At 41.2% G+C, this 21706-nt stretch overlaps 2 protein-coding genes across 17 annotated transcripts in view; one reads left to right on the plus strand and one right to left on the minus strand.

Annotated features, from left to right (window-relative positions):
- The window catches only part of DCUN1D3 (defective in cullin neddylation 1 domain containing 3), a 38933-nt gene extending 38282 nt beyond the window's left edge, over window positions 1-651 (minus strand). The window contains exon 1 of one of the 4 annotated variants that reach the window (XM_036991962.2): window positions 548-651. The gene's annotated coding sequence lies outside the window, so the exon portion shown is untranslated. Of the gene's footprint in view, window positions 1-200; window positions 338-474 lie in introns of those variants that run through there. The other 3 variants (XM_036991961.2, XM_073215472.1, XM_036991964.2) reach the window with 3 other exon arrangements.
- LYRM1 (LYR motif containing 1) lies at window positions 161-21021 on the plus strand. Of its 13 annotated transcripts, none has more exons than XM_073215477.1 (8): window positions 1044-1191; window positions 1862-2002; window positions 2202-2319; window positions 12370-12528; window positions 12740-12876; window positions 18243-18312; window positions 18563-18655; window positions 19790-21021. In XM_073215477.1, exons 4-8 carry the CDS (start codon window positions 12370-12372, stop codon window positions 19904-19906), a joined length of 576 nt encoding a protein of 191 aa, XP_073071578.1. In that variant the 5' UTR covers window positions 1044-1191; window positions 1862-2002; window positions 2202-2319; the 3' UTR covers window positions 19907-21021. The 13 variants fall into 13 exon arrangements, with proteins under 13 accessions (XP_073071582.1, XP_073071580.1, XP_073071584.1 ...); XM_073215476.1 differs by lacking the exon at window positions 2202-2319 and adding an exon at window positions 9204-9375; XM_073215479.1 differs by lacking the exons at window positions 1044-1191; window positions 1862-2002; window positions 2202-2319 and adding exons at window positions 225-284; window positions 9204-9375.
- The last annotated feature ends 685 nt before the right edge of the window (window positions 21022-21706 follow it).

The raw sequence follows: 21706 nt of genomic DNA on the forward strand, positions 1-21706 counted from the left end.
CAGCTCCATTACCTCAGGCACAGATGGCTGGCTATCCTTTACAGCAAAGGTGCATACAAAGGCCTTCAGGTCTGAGCCCCTTAATTCCAGGACTGTTAATGATTAAAGAGAAGGACGGGGGTAGGGAGGGACATGAGGGCGAAGGAAGCTAGAGATTCACCCCCCACCTCCCGCTTAGGCTCCTACCTCACAGGGCTTACCCGGGACAGAGGACCAGAGTCTGCACCCCGTCCAGGGCAGCTCTGGGTTGAAGGGTACTGGCGGCGGGGAGACAGGGACAGTAGGTAAGTTTTCTGAGCCCTGCAGCTGACACGCCACAAGCTCACCACACAGCCTCTTCTTCCAGGGGGACCAGTCCAGACAAGGCGCTGGTTTCCACTCCTCCCCTTCCACCCCCTCTTTCTCGAAGGCACCCAACACCCGCCCCTTCATCTCTCAAAGCTCCCCCCTTTTCCTCACCCCCCCCAAACTCACAGCTGCTCCAGAGGTTTTTCCAGTCAAACCCTTTCTGGAAACGACGGCGGCCCGGCGGGTCCAAACCACCTACCATCCCCGCTCGCGTTTCCAAGCTCCCTACCCCCGCCGCCGCCGCCGCCGCCGCCGCCGCCGCCTCTTCTTCCACCACTGCCGCCACCGCCTCTTCATCTGCGGCCCACCGGCGGCTGCCGCCCCGAAGCCCCGCCCCCCCATCGCCTCCTGCATCATCACTTCCGGTAACCCCGCAGGTCTCCCGCTCTAGGGGGAGAATTAGAGAGGGACGAGGAGGGAACGGGCGAAAAATTGCGTCACGACGTACGCAAAGACGTACGGAGGCCGTTGCCAAGTAAGGGCAAAGACCTAGCGACGGGGAGGGAGGGCTAAGAGGAGCTGGACTGGACCATTTTTTGACTGGAATAGGGGAGAAAAGATAACGAAAGGGGTAAAGAGAAAAGAGGGAAAGGATGAAGTTGGCTATATTGTTGGGTACGGCGGAGGGTGGGCTAGATTTTGAAGTTTAGTGGAGGCTCGAGACTACCCCCGACCTGGAACTAATGCTCCCACAGATCTGATCGGTGGTTTGGTCCGGCCTGGCTTACCCGACCTGCCCGAGCTCGGCGTGCCTCGGCTCAGCGGGGCTGCGGGCGCCGCCTCCTCTCAGGTCGTCAAAGGCTGCGGCTCTTTTGTGGGTGGGGAAGGCAAAACTGACGCAGAGTGAGTGTAGGGGATGGAGACGCTGACTCCTGGCGCGGGAGACTGGGGGGAAGGGGTTGGCTCCCCAGGGTCAGGGATGGGGTGGTGGGTGCAACGTTGCTGGGAGATGTGCTTGTGCGACCCTGGCATCGCGAAGGCACCTCTGTGTCTTCGCCACTGGCCTCGGGAACCTGCCAAGGGAAACTGCCCGACAGCCAGGAAGGGGAGGCCTGGCTTGGGGACGCTGAGATGCCGGTTTGGGGTCCTTCTGAGATATTTCTGAATCCTTTGGATCCCTAATTGTAAGTGGGAGATCAGTAGGGACGATTGCAGGGGTGCCAGAGGCGTCTCGCTGGGGAAAGCTGACCCTAACAAGGCCCCGTACAGGTTACGGAGACATTTTAGGGTGGTGAGAACCAGCTTCTTAATTCCTTCAGTCCACAAACTTTTTTGAGAACAAGTCAGAGAGACCTTGCACCGTGACTTTGTATTCGCATCCAGGAGAAAATTAAAAAGTAAATCAGTAAGGAAGATAATCAGCAAGTGAGAAGTGTCCCCCCAAAGGCAGTAATTCCGGGTGAAGTGGTAGAAGACTGGGGGAGCGCCACTATAAATCAAATAAGGCTGTTGAGAGGAGGTCGGGTTTGGGGAGACAGGAGGAAAGAGGGAAGCTAGGAAATGAACTTTCTAGGTGGAGAAAAGCCAACAAGGAAGGGTTCTCAGGAAGGAAACAGCGAGAAGGCCAGGTGACTGGAGCAGAAAGAACAAGGGCCAGAGTGGTCTGTGATGGAGAAGTGTCAGGGCCTGATCAAGCAGAGCCTTGTAGTCCAAGGTAAGGGTTTGTCTCTCACTTTACGGAGGGTTTTAAGAAGGGGAGTGACCTGATCTGATTTACATTTTTTAAAAATCACCCTTGGCTGCTGGAAGGAGAAGGGTAGAAGTTGTCAGACCTGTTAGGAGTCTGTTGCAGCAGACTAAGGGAGAGGCCACAGTGGAAAGAAAATTTAATTCAGAATGTATTTTGGAAGTAGCGCTTGCAAGATTTGCTGCCAGATTGGAAGTGAAGCATATGGGAAAAGGATATCCCAAGGATGACTCCCAAGAGGAAACAATTTGGAAGGGAATATCTCAAATACCATAAATAATATCGTAAGTTTTGCTTTGAACTAGGCTTGATAAGTCTATTAATCATCCAGGCAAAGATGTCAAGAAGTTAGATAGGCAAGTCAGGGGAAAATCCATAGAGATAATAAATGCAGAGCTTTATTCCTAGATCACCTAGAAGAGGGTATAGATAAAAAGAAAGGCCCCTAAACTCCTTAGAGCGCCGTACATTTAGTGATTACCCAGAGAAGAAGCCAGCTAAGGAGACTCTTGACACAGATAAGGCCTCAAAATAAAAGGAGGCTTACTCAATATACTATATGAGTCTTCTGTAATCAGTGAGATTCATCCACCCACTAGCCAGCTTTTACTCATCCTCTAAGGCCTGTCTCAAATCTCTTCCCTCCCTTCATCTCCCAGCTGTCAATGATTTTGCACTTGTACACAGGTGGTTTGTGTCCATTGTGGCAAGCCTGACTTTGTTAATTGTGTATATGTTTGACTTCCCTGTAGACTTTATCTTCTTTCTGTCCTGGCTTCTTTCCCAAAGGACTCACCATGCGGTTATCGCTAGGCAGGAGCAGTGTGTTCATAAGATATCAGCCATGGACTTCAACAGCTTCTGACAAAGGAGCTTTTTTGGCCCTGCTGCTGCCACTGCCACCACAATCTAGATTTGGTTAAAATCTAGAAAGGGAGTCAGAAGAAGAATCAAAACATACAGGTTTCAATCTTGGATCTGCTAATGATCAGCAGATCATTAGCTCTTTTATTTGAGCTGAAGGGGTTGGCCTAGATTAGAGGCTACAAACTGGCAAGGCAGATATTGTGTGTAAACATAATGTTCGGCCCACAAAATAATTTAAATTCTTTGTAAAATTTACATGCCAACATTTAAAAATTAGACATGGAAATCCAGATTTTCAGCTTCTTGTGAAAAATGAGACAATCTGGCAACACCAGCCTGAGGTTCCTACACAGCAGCAGTTTGCTGGAGCCAATGAGCTGCTTCTGCCTTTGTATGTGGTTCAGTTCTCAAGTTCGCAAAAGGTCTGTCCCACTACCTGCCTGACCCTTTTGGGCATATGATTTGCAATTCTTGGTCTAGAGCTGTGCTGACCAAATGTAGCCACTAGCTACATGTAGCTATTTAAGTAAAATGTAAAATGCAGTTCCTCAGATGACTAATCATATTTTAGGTGACCAAAAAGCTACATGTGTCCCGTGGCTACCTTGTTGACAGCACAGATACAGAATATTTCCAACAGTGAAGAATATTCTCTTTATTGGTCAGCACAGGATTGGAGGAACTTGAAGGTAGTCTGGGTGCTAATCCTTCCACATACATAAAAATGGATGATCATTGCTTCTGCTCTTAAGGAACTCTGTCTAGTAAGGAGCTCCAGTCCTCTGCAGATGAGAAAAGTAGCTTGTTGGATAGTTATTTGGTAGTTGGAGGGTACTTGGAAATGGCCACAAAGCAGGGTCTCTTTTTGAAAAGTGAGGTTATTTTTCCAATGGTTGGATCAAGGATCAGGTGTTAGAAAGCTCCAGCTATGTCTAACCTTACAACCAAAGCCCTTTTGCATTTTCCTAATTCAATTCCGGAGGCTGTTAACACAAAGGAGGGATTTAAATGTAAATTTAAATGTGTTTTGTGTTCTCCAGCCTCCCTAGTTCCTATGAATGGTGGAAATCCTGGGTGATTATGAATGAGTGACTGGCATTGATCTTTACCTTTGACCTAATTTTCATCTATTTACAACACACACACTCCCACCTACACACTCTAACACCAACTCCTACTTGTGTTAACTGGTTCTTAACTACCTCTGACCCTTACCTTGTCTTTGTCTCTTAAAATATGTGGATAAGGAATACTTCTTTTGAATTTAGGGACTGAAACTTGGTTTCCATTTAAATTTCTATCCCTCAGGGGGAATGAGCTGTATATTTTGGTTACAAGAGCCTGATTGGATATCCCCTTAAAAGTATAATCGTGTGTGTGCTTCTGTACTGGCATATTTAGGAGTATTCTTACCTCATATGATCTTTATTTAGAGTAATTTAGAAGTCTTTCAGGCATCAGTATTTTTAATTTTTCCCTGTGTTCTGAAGATTCCCGTGTTGTAAGGCCTAACAATTTTCCTTTAAATAAAAACACAATCTACGTTCTCCTCCTTGCCCCCTATCTCTGACACACCATATTGTAATTTTCTGTGTAAAAAGAGCAATTTCAGAGAATAGCTGTGGTATGATTGAGTAGACCACACATGCATATCCTGAGATTTGCAAAACAATGTGTGGCATTACACTTCCCGTTTTGGATTCTAGTAACCAAAAACTTAATCCAGGACAGGAAACAATAAGCCCATAGTGTGTGTGGGTGTTTGCATGTGTTGATCGATGGAGAGGACAGAAGACAAAGATGTACGGGGCACAGTTAAGCTTGAAGGTTATTCGATTTTGGTAAGTAAGGATGATGCTGTTTTAAGATATGGGTGTACACCAGAAAGTAGGGAGTATAACAGTTCTAGGAGAAAACTGCACCGAAGGATAAGCAAGGAGTAAGAGATAAAGGAAGAAAAATAGGAAGGGAAGCCTAGTCATGCCTTTGGTGTTGGCACCTATGTTGTATTTCCAGTAAGAAGTCTGCGCTGTGGTCTGAAGATAAGCAGGGCCTCCGACAGGGTTATTTACTCATCTGAAGAACAATAGTCCTTTACTGTACAGGGATTATTAATGATCAGGGGGAAACAGCTTTAGGAAAATCCACTACTACCACAAAGCAATAAATTCGCCAACAGGCGATCCATTTCTTTTCCCTCTGCCAACAAAGCTTAGCACAGATAAAAGAGGCCTCATTGTTCCTCTATTTTCTCCTATTCAGGTAATGTTTGCCTTTGTCAACTCCCAACACTTAGTGATTTACAGGGATTATCTCATGAATATTCCTTATCACAACTCTTTGAGGAAGGTACTATTGTTACCCCATTTTACATTTTAAGAAAGTAAGGCTCAGGAAGAAAGTCCAATTTGAAACCCGGGTTTGATCACTCCAGAGCCCATTCATTCACTGTATTATATCTTCTTTTCTTACATATGTGGAAAACCTTTGAATGCCTCAAACTGTGACAGTCACTCTCTACTCTGCTTTCTGGGGCAAGAAAATCTCTGCTTTGGCAACATAAGAACATTTCTATTCCCCAGAGGTTTCCAAATGACAAAAGCCTTAAATTATAATTTTCAGGGTTGGTTTTAACCCCTGATCATTTGGGTACAAAGGACCTTTTCCCCCAAAAGGATTGTTTTTCAAGTAAAAAAGTATCAGAATCCCATTTTTCTATATATTTGGTTCTACATTTCACAGAAACATAGTAAATTATTTCAGTCCTAACTGACTTTAAAGAACTTTAAAAGTGAAGATTACATTATAGCTGGACACCTTATACTGCTCTAGATGGAACCAATAAGGCCTCCTTCCCAAATATTTGTCTTCAGTTTTTTCAGTGGCACCCACAGTGCCACTCTTGAAAAATCACTGTGACAGTTACATAGTATTTTAAGATGCTCTAGGGTCTTCAGTTGGGAAACCTAGTCCAGATACCACTGTGTATAATACATTATCAGAATGAGAATGGACATTACTGGTGACTATTCTGTGTGTGTAAATTTATCCTTCCAACAAGTACATTTCAAGTTCCAGCTATGTGCTAGGCCTAGGAGGATAATGAATGAGAGGTAGTCCCATCCCTTTTCGCACCCCCAAAACACACAGTGGAGGAGGAAAGGTAAGTCGAACAGAAAATTACATTAAGTAGGATGAACATTCTGATAGGAGTATGCTAGATGTGGCCAGCGTGCACGTAACAGGGATGCTGACCCAGTCACCATGCAGAAGCCCCCTGCAAAAAGTGATGGAAGCCAAAGAATGAGAACCAGCAGCTAAGCAAAGAAAGAATATTTCAGTTGTGTGAGTTGAGACCTTCATTTGGCAAAAAGAAGGGGTGCCAGATCTGAGGAGATAGGGCAGCAGGACAAAAGATAGGCACTGCAGGTGCACAATGAACATAAGACAGTGAATATCACTGGATGAGTTTCATAATCTCTACCCCCCCCCCAAACAAATTATAAAGTGCAGAGAAATGTGGCTAAATTACGTTGATTAGTTATGATATGATGAGAAAAAAAATTCCACCAAGGGGTAGATCTTGAAAGAATGAAAAGAAGTATCTCCTTCCTCCTGGGGCTTGAAAGTCAGTTAATATCCGTTGCCTTTTCTCTCTTGTTTGGACTGCAACACTTTTTAGTCAGTAGAAGGCAAAGCCTCATGAGAGTCAAACATTGGAAATTGTGACATTCCTGAGACCAGAGTTATACATCTATAAATATATAGAATTAAATCTGGAGAAAGGGAATTTTCATCTCTGCTTAAACTCTTAAGTGTTCTTGCTGGTCTTTTCTCTTGATGGATTTTTCAAAGGTGGGAAAAGAAGTGAAGTGGATGAAGCCCCTAGTACCTGCATATCTTCCCATCAGCCTCCTGTAAAGCTGTATCTGGACATGCCAAGCGCCCAGATGTGCTGTATAGGGTGGGGTCTGGGAGCCCACTCAGATCCTTTCACTGTACTAATGCTCTCCACAGTGAGTGACAGGGGAATGGGGTGGTGCCTTTTGTTTTGTTTTTGTTTGAAAAACTTTTGGCCAGGGAAATAATCATCCCAACTTTCTTGGCTCGTAATCCCATCTCTCCTGTCAACAGTGGGACAAGACAAGACTCTTCTCACCATCTGCAAGATAGTAGACTCATAAGTACTTTTGATAGTTTGAAGCTCAGCACATTTTAAAAGATGTAAATCAGCCATGAAACTCCAACTTGCTTAAAATTTGCCAGTGTCTTCCTTCTGCTCTTAGAGTACAAATCAAACTCCTTTCCAAGATCAACCCTCTCAACCTGTGCTGGATTCTGCTCCCCTGCAGCCTCACCTCCCACCTCCCAGATACATTCTTACTGCATTAACATGGAGGTTGGCTCCCACCTCATTGCCTTTATTCCTGCTGTTCCCTCTTCCTGCACCACCTAAGACTCTTCCCTTTTAGTAGGCTCCTTCATACCTTTCAAGACTGGTTCAAATGTCATTGACTACGCAAAATAACCCCCACCTCTGCTCATTCATATCCTATTCCTGTTTCATTCCTAGACAGTGTACATTTCATTATCACAAGTTGTTTTTCTACATCTTCTGCCTCAACCACTAGAATATAGGCCCCAGGAGGGCAGAGACCATGGCTGCTTGTTTATCATTGTATCCCTAGAATCACCTGTGCCTGGCACACAGTACTGAAAAAATGCTAAAAGAATGGATGGATGCTTGGGAGGAATGGGTGAGGCCTGCAGAGTGGCAGCCCTGTAATGAGCCATGGTCTCCTCTATGAAGTCAGCTCTCTCTGGAGTGTCAGCATGTGGGTTGCTAAGGGGAACAGAAAAGCATCCAGCCGAGTGCAGAGTGTTCTCTACAGGGGCTGTTGTGTAATCTAATTCTTGAAGGGCAGTTGCAGTAGAGGGGGAGGGACAGACAGTATGTGGGAAACTTTATAAAAAGGTTGTAATTCATCTGAAGGTGCAGAAAATGCGGTCTTTTGCTGTTTGTAGAAAGGGAATAGAATTGTTCTAAGCACCTAGCAAAGCCTCTGGCACAAAGAAAGTATTATTATTACTCTAATGAGCAAAACACAGCCCCTGCCCTCTAGGAATTCAAAGACTCTGGAAAGGAAAAGCACAATGAAATTGCAAAACAGCAAAAGCAGGCTATGGCAGAAAGAGAAAGTTGCTTCAGAAAAACTTGAAAGTAAATAGGTGTCTACTAGGTAGAAGGCAAGGGTGGGTAGCAGGAAAGAGGCCTTCAAAGTGGATGGCTCTGTCATAACAAACACCAAGGCATGGCATAGCAGGGCACCTTAGAGCAGTGGCTCCTAAACCTCTTCAGACTCCACATTTACTATTATTTTTTTTTATTATTATTTTTTTACTATTTACTATTTTCTACCTATTTTTTTTTACTATTATTTACCTGTATTTTAAACCAACTTTAAATTTTTTATAATGCATTTATTAAAAGGATGCTCTATATCACTACAAAATTGGAATCCCTGTAAATCCTGGATGTGATAGGCTATTAAAACACATTAAAGAATCAAAGTAAGAAATAATTGTATTATACATCAAAAATCCCCTCCCCAAACAATCTTTGGGACACCTGCTATAGGGGAACCTTCTTCCCACTATGACCAAAAGCTAAAACACACCAGCAGCAACATTTTCATCAGCCTTTTCTTAGTGGCTCAGGCTGCACGTGGTAGGTGCTTGGCAATTGGTAATGAACTTTATCTCTTCACTGTTTGTACGTGGGTATGGTTTTAAGAGGCCAGTTTCCAGTCACATTTCCTTCTGAAGAGGCATATTCGATAGCTCCTCTCTTTCCTCATTTTGGGGCTTGGGGTTTAAGGAGGTAAAATGAAGCAGAGTTTGAAGAATTGCTTATCTCAGAATAAATGTTATAAGACTAACAGTAAAAATTCTGTAAGAATAGATAGACTTCATGGCCAGTTGAGACTGCAGTTCAGTTGTGGCCCTCTAAATGATTTGATATTCCCAGTGTCATCCATAGGGAAATTCCAGCACCCCACTGCACTGAATCAATCCTGATACTAGTGAAGAAGGAAAAGGGCTGCCTCTCCTTTGCATCAATAGTGAGAAATCACTGATAGTTTAGAATAAATGCTGGTTTTAAGCCATTGAATGTATAAGAAGGAAAACTCTTAGGGAAAAGGCACTTTTTCTAAACAGGTTGCTTAGGAACAGACAAAAATGTAAACCGAAATATAAAGAGCATTTACAAACTTTTTTATATGCCTGATTTTGTTTCTAGAATCAAGAGCTTTCTGTAGCACGAGATATTTTCATTTATTCATCAGCCATTTGGGAAATACCGATTGTGTGCCTGGTTAGGTGCTGAGAATTCAAGCTGTAAATAAATGAATGTTACCGTCCCCATAAAGGTTAGCGTCTTGGGAGAAGACAAGTTAACCAGTGAGTGACTGGTAAGTGCTAGAAAGAAGAAATGCAAGGATCCCTGGAAAATTTCAACAGAGACCTGATTGAATACATGTGGTCAGGAGAGAGGGGAAAGGATCTTCTGAGACATCATGATTTCACTAGGAACTGAGGGATGAGTACAGGTCGGTTATGCAAAATGGAGGGGGTCACAGGAGAGCATTCTAGAAAGAGGGAATAGCATAGGTATGTACCCCTAAGGTAAGAAAGAACATGATTCCCTCCAAGAACTAAAAGAAGTCCAACAAGAAAAGAACAGAAGCATTTTTCCTTTTTATGTCAGGACTTGGAAGGAAGTGACAGGCAGCCTTGTTAATAGTACCTGAGGGGAATACAGCTTTAAACCCTTCCCTGGACTTGGTTTTTGTGGATCTCCTGATGTTGGAAAGAGAGACATCACTTATCTTCCTTTCAGGTTGAGTTTTCAAAACCCTCAAACATTAATTAAAGCATTTTGAAAATAGTCCTATTAAGTAACAATTGTTTGTACTGCTCTTACCTCGAGCACCCTAATTGCCAGGCTGTGTATCAGATTATGGTACCTGATCAGTCACAGTTTGAACCTGTGGTTCTTAGAGTAGTAGTAAGAAACCAGTGAAAGTCAGGCTTTGGAGAAGGTTGCTGCTGTTTTAATATGCCAGACCTCCTTCACCCTCAAGTGTCACGCCGGCAAGGAAGTTTTATCTGTTAATGACGAGGAAGTGAAGCAGTCATTAATAGAAATTAGTTAGACTTCCTGTCCTCACAGGAACTGACTCACTTATTTTCATACGAAACCATGGAGTTTTAGGGAAAGCCAGAAACTCAGAAAGCTGTTTCCTTACCAGGAAAAATGTCATCATTTCATCTGGGTTTTTATTACAATTAGCCACAAAGCATGTTGTTCTCTTGGTTTTTATGAATTCCTTTTAAGCATTTTTACTATGAAGCATCATGGATGTCAGAATTGGTATTAACATAACTTTGGTCATCTTAACTTTTGAATCTTGAATCCGGTGAATAGTGCTTTCAAGGCTTACATCAAATGGTTAAGCCTTTGTTCTTAATTGCTCAAGAAAGGTTACCAGGGTCAGGATAAGTAGGAGGGGCAATGATATTTTAAAGAAATTCTCTGTAAGGTGGATTCTTTGCAGGTACTTAGAATGTTTAGATACATACATGTCTGTCCAGCTGCCATATGCATTCTTTAGCTGTCCAAACTCTCATAAGCTCTGGGCCACCCTAAAGCATACAATCTCCATGTCTTACCTCTCTTACTTTAGTTGGAAGTGGGCCTTGTTCCCAAAGGGCTGTGAACAGTTTACTTCCTGATCCTGATGAGCCTGTTTGAGGAAAGCCCAGGACTCATAATGAGGTGTCCCGGTGCCTGGCCCTGCTGCTTGCTCACCAACTCTGTCCTGCTTGTCTTCCCAGTCTGCCCATTTGTTAATGGCAGTACAGTATTCTTTCTTCTAAATCTGACGAACCAGTCATCAAGTAGTGGGACTTTTTTTTTTCCTTTATCTTCCCTGAAATTCTTTTGAATGTAGAAGTAAATAGTAAAGAAATAGGCTGAAGTTTTTACTTAAGTTTTAAAAAAAGGAAACGCCTACTGTCCATTATCAAGAGAACAGAGAAGTATATTAGGAAATCTTCATACAGTGAGTTAAATTGCAGTAGTGAGAATATATGAACTAGAGATACATGGAACAACATGCATGAATCTTACAAGTATGGGCCAAAACTCATTGCAGAAGGATATAATACCTTTTGTAGGAGTTTTTAAATTTGCTAAGAGATACTATATAATATTAAGTGTAGAGATATGTGTGGGAAAGATAACAATTCAGGATAGTGGTTTCTTCTAGGAGGAGGAAGAATAATTTGATTTGGAAGGGATACAATGGGGTTTTCAACTATATAATTTATTTTTTAAGTTCCACTGTGAATATATGACTTATTTTTATATCTTTTTGAATATCTGCAATATTTCATAATAAAAATATCTTGAAGGAATTTAATTTTTAAAAATATAGTTAGCATTAGGGAATATTCTCGGGTGGGGTCTCACTCAGTCAAGTTCTCTGAAATTGAAACTGATATTTAAGAGTAAAAAGTCAGAAGGGTCACAAGATCTTCAGTCATCAAAGATTTCAATTATACTTACTGTACAGTTCTTACTGTGGACAAGGAAATAGACTAACAATTTGACAAAAATTTTCAACAAGGTTATGATGAGCTAGAAGGGAGGCCTGAGGACCCATTTTGTTTGGCCTCCATGGCACTCACTTGCAAAAATAATGAGTTACTGTCTTCTGAGATTTCACATTTTAAGAATCTGGATTGCCACTTACTATTGAACTACCAGGCATCCCTCGACCCTCATTTTTACGTGGCAGCAGCTGGCTGGGGCTAATTAGTAACCCTTCCCTTTCAAGGGGGCACATTTTGTCCAGTTGGACACTGTCCCACTGAGCCAAGTTCCCTCATTTTGTTACCTGCCAGGCTGCAGAAGCACTTGAGTTTGCAGCCCTTGCATTAAATTCAGGTTCTACTTGAACTCAATTACTCAGTTCAGTTATATATACTCAGTTATATAGGATTTTTCAGTTATTCAAAAATGTGCCTTCTCCTAGGCACTCAGGTTAGGGATGTAATTCTATCAGAATACACACTAAAAGCATCATTCATAAGATACTCTGGTGATGACTTTACCAGTTTAAATAATAGTGAAGTATAAATTTTGGTTTTGCCATGTTTACAAAAATGGCTGTTACAGTAAACAGCAATCCTCAACCATGGGATGAAGCCCAAGGCAGCCAAGAGACAGCCGGTATTCCTACAATGCCATTCTGGCAATGCTATCAAACAGATTTGTTAAGAAAGAGCAATTATTTCTAGACTAATTAAAGAGCTTGATTAAAAAAAGTGTACATCTGCCTGGCTGCCTACTGTCAAATTGAATTTTATGCAAATTCTCTCCTATTTTGGTGGGTCTGAAGATGACAACAGCAACACGACAGGAAGTTCTTGGCCTCTACCGAAGAATTTTCAGGCTTGCGAGGAAATGGCAGGCGGCATCAGGGCAGATGGAAGACACCATTAAAGAAAAACAGTACATATTAAATGAAGCCAGGACGCTGTTTGAGAAAAACAAAAATGTAAGTAGGCCCCAGTTGGCGATTGTAAGGAGGAGAGCAGTTTCTTGTGGTGTTTGTTCACATCTTTTCTGTCCTAAAATTGAGAGGACTGAGAGCACTCGTCCCAGGTGTGCGGTGTGTGGCAGGAAGGGGTGAGAGGTGCAGCCTAGCCAGCTTGCCCAACCACTGGGAAGCAGAGCCTAGCCCAGGTTTCTCTCTTCACTTGTTTCAGGTCTCAGTCCAGCTGGTAAATGACTCAGCATCCTCAGAAGACCCCCATCAGCCAGGTGACGGGAGTCAGGCCAGGGAGAGTTTTCAGAGGAGCCTTTCCTCACACACTGTGCCTGTTGCCAGCCATTCCCACAAAAGGTGTGCAGTTAAATTTTTTTTTCAATATAGAAACTTCAAAACCTCCAAATATAAACCTATTCAGAGGGAAAAGAATAGAATAGTTCCTTTCGTAACTTGGCTTTGAACTCCAGCCTCTTTGGCTTGCCGACTGAGCGTGCCCCTTGAGACTACAGAATTCGGTAAAATAGTGCCTCCATTAGCTAGTCTAACGGAACTACACACCCAGACATCAGGGAGCCAAAAACCATTTCTGAGAGACTTGATTTGACCATCCCAACAAACCATAAAGCATTAGCTGTTAGCTCCTTAGGAAGACTGCTGGCACTAAGTAAAGAAAGAGGCTTTCAGCTTCTGACTTTTCTTGCCTCCTTCTCGCTGATCTCATGGATTCAATGCTGTCACTATTCCCCTCATGAAACTTCCTGACAATCCACTGTCTTTACTTTTCCCACTCTGACCCCTGTCTTTGTCTCCTGCGTGGCCCTGTCTTCTCCGCACACCCTCCTGCCAGCTGTAGGAGCCCCCTGAAGATAAGTCCTGTGCACTGAGGTGCAAGGAACATGTAATCACTTATGGTTCTAGCTCCTATATCTGAATACCCAGCCTCAGCCTCTCTCTCACCAGCCACCTGAAGGACCCTAGCACAGCATAATGGACCAAAGCAGAGCCATTTTCCACAAGAATGCCCCCCCGCCAGCTTGCCTGTTTCTTTCATAGTTCTTATTACTACTCTGTAACTCATTGCTCTCATTCTCTCACCCAACCAGTGTTTGAGGGCCCACCATGATCAAACACTGGACTAGACATTGGGGGTATAAAATGAGAAAAACCAAGACAGTATCCCTCAAAGATGTTTCAGAGTTAGATGGAAAGGTAAAATTACAATTGGTATGAGTGTAGGAAAAAAAACCCTCCTGATTATAGTACTTCCCCTTCTCAAAATCCCCCAAGCCTCCCTGCTCATAAAACCAGCCTGCCTGTGAAGCTTCTCTCTGCCCTTCTGACCCTCCTCCAGCTTCTCCAGACTTTTTATGCTCTTGGCATAGACCATGCATGTCAACCAGAGTGTATATACTCTGTGAAGTCCTTCAGTAGTCTTCTGAGGAACGGAAATCAAATGTTGCAAGTGCTGTTTCTATTTATTTTCACTTCATACTTATAAATTTCTATTTTGTGTACACAATGAACTTATAAATATACATTTATAAATCAGCATGAGTACATATATGGGAGCTATGAGCTCCAGACATTTTTATTGAAAGAAATAGATAATCAAAAAGTTTGCAACAGAGGTGAGGCTTAGAACCTCACCCCCCCACTGTTTTGAGAGAAATCTTCTGCACCCGTGGTTGTTTTATTGCCCTTGTCTAGCTTGGATTAACACTTAGTCTACAGGCACACATCTGATCATCTACATTTGCTCTCTTACAGCACTAAACTAACTATGTTTTCTACCTTTATCTTGCATCTACCTACCACTTCAGCATTTTATTTAAAAAAAAAAAAAAAATAATAATAATAATAATAATAATAAGGGAGAAATGTGGGATTCACATATAAATCAAGTATAAAAATCAAACGAATATTCATATTTGACCTGATTGTTTATAGTTCATGATGCATAATCAAAACTGAAAGTTTCTGTGATGACTGCCCTTGTACTGTTCACCATGTAAGAACTTATTCACTATGTAAGAACTTGTTCACCATGTAAGAACTTGTTCATTATGCTTCAGAAGATTGGAGACTGATGAGAATTAGGCTTGGGGTGGATTAATGATGGTGCATTGAGTCCCCTATACAGAATTTTATTGTTGTTAACAACCATTTGATCAATAAATATGAGAGATGCCCTCTCAAAAAAAAAAAAAAGTTTGGAGACCACTTATTTATACCAACTCCTAAGTAGTTGGTCATATTCTTCTTTTCTTCTTGCTTCCTTTTGGTTTGGTTCTGGTCTCCTCAACCAGATTGTCAGTTCCTTGAGCACGTAGAAAATGCATTATACTTTTCTTGTATATCCCATAGGCCCTGCCTTGTGGATGTCATTATCTAAGTGAGCATCTACAGATACTTTGATTCAAATGACTTTCTTCAGGAAGTCTTCCTCAATTTCTCTGCCCTCACCCAGTCCCATGATAGCCACCTATTCGGAATTCCTGTATACAGTCTGTAACAACCATTGTCCTTACTGATTACATACCACTGTGCCTTTTCTGTAACTTCATGTGTCAGAGCTGTTGTTCTGCCTAGGTAGTAACCTTGATGGCTGAAGGTAGGGACCATGGCCTTGCAGTGTCCAGTGCTGGGGATATCACAGTAGTGTGTGCCCAGTTAACCTTTGCAGGCTCACTCACCTGAGGACTGCTCAAAATCCTTTTGGGCTTATAGTTATGGCAGTAATCAATCCTTCCTTAGCCTCTGCCTGAACTGGGCCAGTGTAGTGTGAGCCAGAGTGAAGTATATGTGCCATTGATGGCACATGAGTGAGGTGTTTTAGTGTGTATGTGGGGTGATTACATGGGTTTTTAATTTTACCATATATATTTGTTTTACCATGTTATAGAAAGAAAATAGAATATCAGACAATTTTACAAATACTGTGCTGAGGAAACAGTATATTTAAAGAAAAAATTTAATGTTAGGTGGTATGTGGATATGGCAAAATCATGCAGCAGCCTCTGAATGAATTTTGAGAATTCCAACCCAGATTTGTTCATATGGGAAGCTGACAGCCCAGGAGTCCTCAGTCCCCTTACACATATCTTTATCAGTGATGTCTTTATCCCCAGTCCCTCAAGCAGACATTAAGTCATTTCTTATATCCTCACTTGCTATAAGAACTTAATAATAATCCAAAGGTATGTCATGAATTGCTCTGAATCCTAATGGGCAAATGTAAACATGGAAATCTATTCCTAAAGTAGATGGCTTCTGAAAAACACAGAGGTTAGAAAGCTGAGCCTCTGCCCCAAAGGACTCAGCTGTAGTTCTGTGCATTGCAGTCCCTGGCACTCTTCTCTGCTTCAAGAGGTACAATAGGACAGAAAAACCCTTGCAGTTTCCAGCCATGTCAGCCCAGACTTCACTGTGGATATCATCTGGGTTTGATGCAATCCCAGCTCTGTTTTGAGGCCACTTGCTTGCACACTCTTAACAGAACCTTCTGTTGCCTTACTTTCCATCCTTAGAATGAAAGGGTTTCTCCCCTTCTCCTACCTGGCTTTCTATTTTCAGAAAAACCTTTTATTCATTTAGTTGAACCTAAACTGCCACAATTTGACTCTCTTGGAATTTCAAAAGCCATTACTCCCTTTTACTAATGAGCAAGGCAGTTTAAAGTTCAAAATAAGAGGTGGATCATTCTCCAGTGTCTTACTCAGAGGTTTCTACAAAACACTTGCTGAAACATTTGGGTTAAAGTTTGATCAACATGGGGAAGGTATGGAAGATCAGTCCCATTCAGTGTTGGTGGGAATATAAATTGGTGCAACATCTTAGAGGAAATTTGATTCTAGAAGGGATAATCTGTGAGAATTAAAAATGCATGGATATATGCCCTTTGACCCAGCAGTTCTCTCTAGGAATTTATCTTTTAATTATATTTGATTATATTTGCCTGTGAGCCAAAAAAAAATTTTCTTTAGAAAATCCATAACAGAATTGTTTATAATGGCAGAAGCCTGGAAATAACCTAAATGTCCATCAGTAGATTAGTTTAGCTAATTTCCAGCAGAAGGCTGGAATTTTGTGCAGCTTTTAAAAAGAATGAGACTACTTTATATGTGTAAATATAGGAGGAGCTTCAAGTTGTTAGAGGAAAAAAGTAAGGTTCAGAACAAAGTGAGCTATCATTCGTGTGAAGCCTTAGTAAACTAGAATAGAGAGTCCAGATATAAACCCAATGGTCAATTAATATACGATAAAGGAGCCATGGACATACAATGGGGAAGTGACAGCCTCTTCAACAGCTGGTGTTGGCAAAACTGGACAGCTACATGTAAGAGAATGAAACTGGATCATTATCTAACCCCATACACAAAAGTAAATTTGAAATGGATTAAAGACCTGAATGCAAGTCATGAAACCATAAAAGTTTTAGAAAAAAACATAGGCAAAAATTTCTTGGACATAAACATGAGCAACTTCTTCATGAACATATCTCCCCGGGCAAGGAAAACAAAAGCAAAAATGAACAAGTGGGACTATATCAAGCTGAAAAGCTTCTGTACAGCAAAGGACACCACTAATAGAACAAAAAGGCATCCTACAGTATGGGAGAATATATTCATAAATGACAGATCCGATAAAGGGTTGACATCCAAAATATATAAAGACCTCACCCACCTCAACAAACAAAAAGCAAATAATCCAATTAAAAAATGGGTGGAGGATCTGAACAGATACTTCTCCAAAGAAGAAATTCAGATGACCAACAGACACATGAAAAGATGCTCCACATCGCTAGTCATCAGAGAAATGCACATTAAAACCACAATGAGATATCACCTCACACCAGTAAGGATCGCCACCATCCAAAAGACAAACAACAACAAATGTTGGCAAGGTTGGGGAGAAAGGGAAACCCTCCTGCACTGCTGGTGGGAATGTAAACTAGTTCAATCATTGTGGAAAGCAGTATGGAGGTTCCTCAAAAAGCTCAAAATAGAAATACCATTTGACCCAGGAATTCCACTCCTAGGAATTTACCCTAAGAATGCAGCAGCCCAGTTTGAAAAAGACATATGCACACCTATGTTTATCTCAGCACTATTTACAATAGCCAAGAAATGGAAGCAACCTAAGTGTCCATCAGTAGATGAATGGATAAAGAAGATGTGGTACATATACACAATAGAGTATTATTCAGCCATAAGAAGAAAACAAATCCTACCATTTGCAGCAACATGGATGGAGCTAGAGGGTATTATGCTCAGTGAAATAAGCCAGGCAGAGAAAGACAAGTACCAAATGATTTCACTCATCTGTGGAGTATAAGAACAAAGAAAAAAACTGAAGGAGCAAAACAGCAGCAGACTTACAGAACCCAAGAATGGACTAACAGTTACCAAAGGGAAAGGGACTGGGGAGGATGGGTTGGAAGGGAGGGATAAGGGGGCAGGGGGAAGAAAGGAGGCACTACGATTGGCATGTATATGTGGCGGGGGGCATGGGGAGGGCTGTACAACACAGAGAAGACAAGTAGTGATTCTACAGCATCTAACTACGCTGATGGACAGTGACTAATGTGGTATGTGTGGGGGACTTAGTGATGCGGGGAGTCTAGTAAACATAACGTTCCTCATGTAATTGTAGATTAATGATACCAAAATAAAAAAATATAAAAAGCCTAAGTATATACATGTATGCTTACATATGCATAGAATACCTATTCCTGGAAGGACAAACAAGAAACTCATAATTGTCCTTGAGAAGGAGAACTTCTCAAGACAGGTAAGAAGGAGATGGTTTTTATATATTATAGCCTTTGGTATTATTTGAATGACTTTTTTACCATGTGCTTGTACCTATTTCAGTAATTTTTTAAAGTTTACAGTAAATTTTATATTAAATTGCTTTTTTCAAATTATCAGTGTTTAATTCACTGGTTGGGGAACTGAAAAAGTTTAAGAAAATGCACATCTATACTTTATGTAGCATTAGAAAGATGCTAATAACGTCACCTATTTTCCTCTTCTAATAGCTCACAGACACAGACCTGATTAAACAGTGTATAGATGAATGCACAGCCAGGATTGAAATTGGACTGCATTACAAGATTCCTTATCCTAGGCCAGTAAGTGTGACTCCAGTTAACATGTGGTGGGTAGTTTCCTCGTTAACACAGTTATTTCCAAGAATGCATACCAAGAGGGCTAGTGTTTACCCAGAAGTCTAGAACTACTATAGGAGGCATGCTGTAAATAAGTTGTCCTTGCATGCCACCAGCCCATTATAGCAAACTAAAGAGTTAATGAATACCTTATTTCTCCTTTGTAGACAACTTTCCCACATACAGAAGGGAAAGCCAACTCACATTTATATAGCTTCTCTTCTTTTACCATTATTTGGAAATATATTTATTTTCCTTATTATAAAAGACAGGTTTGTTAATAAAATAATAAAGTTCAAGCATTAAAGGGATGCATAAGATAGAAAATGAAAGATGTCAAAAATTCTAACCCTGTGGAGGTGACCACTCTGTTAGGTTGGGCTATATGATATTGCCAGTAGTCCACTCTTGATCTACAAAAACAGCAATTTTATATTGTATTAGCTTAACCTAATTTTTGGTAATATATCCTTTTAGTCTCTTTTTCTATATTCATATATATATATACATTTTCCTAAAGTACATGGCATCCTGGGTGTACTATTGCCAACTTACTTTATTTCATCTCTTCTGCACACTTTTGCCTCTGTCTTTTTTAAATGGTTGCATTGTATCCAGTTGTAAGAATGTGCCATAATTTAACCAGCATCCTTTTCGTTGGCATTTGAGTTGGTCCCAGCTGCTTTCCACTATGCACAGAACATCTTTGTACACACACATTTTTTTTCTCACTTTCTTTGGATTCTTCTCATCTCACTGGCTCTGTGATCATTTTTTCTCCATGTAGGCGGTACAGCAAAGAAGAGCACAAGCTCTGGAATCAGGCAGATCTGGGTTCAAATCCTGGCTCCACCTCTTAATGTATAATCTTGAGCAAGTTATTTAACTTCTGAGCCTCCATTTTATCATTATAAATATTGGAGTATTTCCTTAGGTTATTTTAAGGATTAATGTGTGTAAAGATTTTAAGGATTAATGAATCAGTATAGATTTAGTGCTTAGCAGAGAGCATGGTACTTAGTAAACTCTCAATGAATATAAACTGCTACAATGACTATAATTCTTAATATCATCATTATTCTTATTCTTATTCTTCAGATTCATGTGCCTCCAATGGGCCTTACCCCACTACGAGGCCGAGGATTTAGAAGCCAGGAAAAACTGAGGAAACTTTCCAAACCAGTATATCTCAAGTCTCACGATGAAGTTTCCTAACCCAGAAGAAAATTTATTTCTCAGAATGATGAGCCAACTAGGTCTTGAATATAAACCAGATGACAAAACCCTTTTCCTTGATTAGGGGCAAAAATTCAGATATTTTCTTAAAAACCTCCAAAATATTGGTACTCACCTACAATGTGTGCTCACACATCCCTACAGTTGGCCAGGATCTTGCTGCCAGAGTGGACAGCACTAACCCTAAAGTCCTGGACTTTACACCCTCACTGAAGCACCATTTGGAAACAAGACAAAGGCCTGTAGGAGGAAGACTAAAAAATGACAGTTTTTCAGGGGAATGCCATTCAGTAGACATGCCAGCTGACACACAGAAATTAGCCAGATACTGGAATTTCTCATGGCTACTCTAAAAATATATACTACCCTCAGAATAGTTTTAGATATTTTTTTTTTCAGGTTACAGATTTGCTTGAAAGTAGGAGTTTTTTTTTGTGTTTTGTTGTCTTTGGACCCTTCCAGCTTCCAGATAAGCTCACCTTAAAAAGTGCATCACTATAGGTATGTTCACCAATTTTGATGATGGTTTCATGGGTATATACATGTGTCAAAACTTGTACACTGCATGTTAATTAGCCTCAATAAAGCTATTTAAGAAGTTGTGAATAAATGTCCAAAAAATACAAAAAAAAAAGTGCATCACACTGGACTGATCATGGGTTGTCATGGGAATTTTATGAGACCCATCCCTGCCCCTGAGATATATATACACAAAAGCACGTCTTAAATTCATATGTTACTTTATCTTAAACCTGTGATTACTTAGGTTGAACTGAGGATCAGAAAGGCTCACCTGAAATTCACACTATATGCATTATGAGTATTTTACCTTAATATAATTAGAAAGTACCTGGGCTAAGCTGGCTTTCAAATAATGTCTAAACAGAAATGGAACAAAGAGAGATCAAAACACAAAGGATTTACATGAGGAGTCAGCTGAGGTTCCCAAGGCAAGTCATTTGTACACAGCATCATTCCCTCTTACCTCTGAAGAGGATGAGCATCAGCAGTGAAAACAAATCTCTATCAATTTTGTTCTCTGTATTCTTTTCCAAAATGGCCTTGTGACTAATAAAAGCAGCAGTTGATATCTTCCTGCCTGTACCTAGATTTAGAATATCCTTGCCACTCAGATCCTCTAATTCAAAGTAAGTGTTATATTTCAATCGGAAAACATGTTTCTGTGAACAGGAGCATACTATTTCATGTTCAGGGAAAAGTACTACAGGATTTGGTAATGACACGGAGAACAAATAATACTGTATCAGTGGATTAATAGCATATGCATACTTAACACAATTGCAAATACAGACCTATGGTGAAGAGAGACAGGGAAATTTAAATGTTTTGACAGGTGTGTGGGCCACTCAGCACATACCCCACTGTAGCTTGAATTGGGAGACATGAATCTGCCGTTCCATCAGTCACTCTCCTTCCATCTGGTCTCTGTAGAAGTATCTCTGTATCCAGAGGTGATTCTAATGTTTAAGTATTTCTCATACAACACAGGTCCTGTGAACTCAAACCAACCACTTCATCCAGTGGGCAACCAGTGAAACAATGATCTGTTCTTGCACTGGAGGAAAAACTGACTATGCTGGACCAAGTGAGACATGGCTTGCGCATCTCCATGTGGTCCCTTTCTAAGTAATTCAGGGTGATTTTATATAATTTTTGTCCTACTTTGTTGAGTGTAGAAACCACCCTTCCCACTCAGCCTCCTCCAAGATGGAAATCCATCTAATGACTAGCTAGCCTGAGTATCTTGTGTGTGCCAGG

This window comes from Manis javanica, chromosome 10 (genome assembly GCF_040802235.1).
Source record: "Manis javanica isolate MJ-LG chromosome 10, MJ_LKY, whole genome shotgun sequence".
In the NCBI taxonomy this organism is placed as follows: domain Eukaryota; kingdom Metazoa; phylum Chordata; class Mammalia; order Pholidota; family Manidae; genus Manis; species Manis javanica.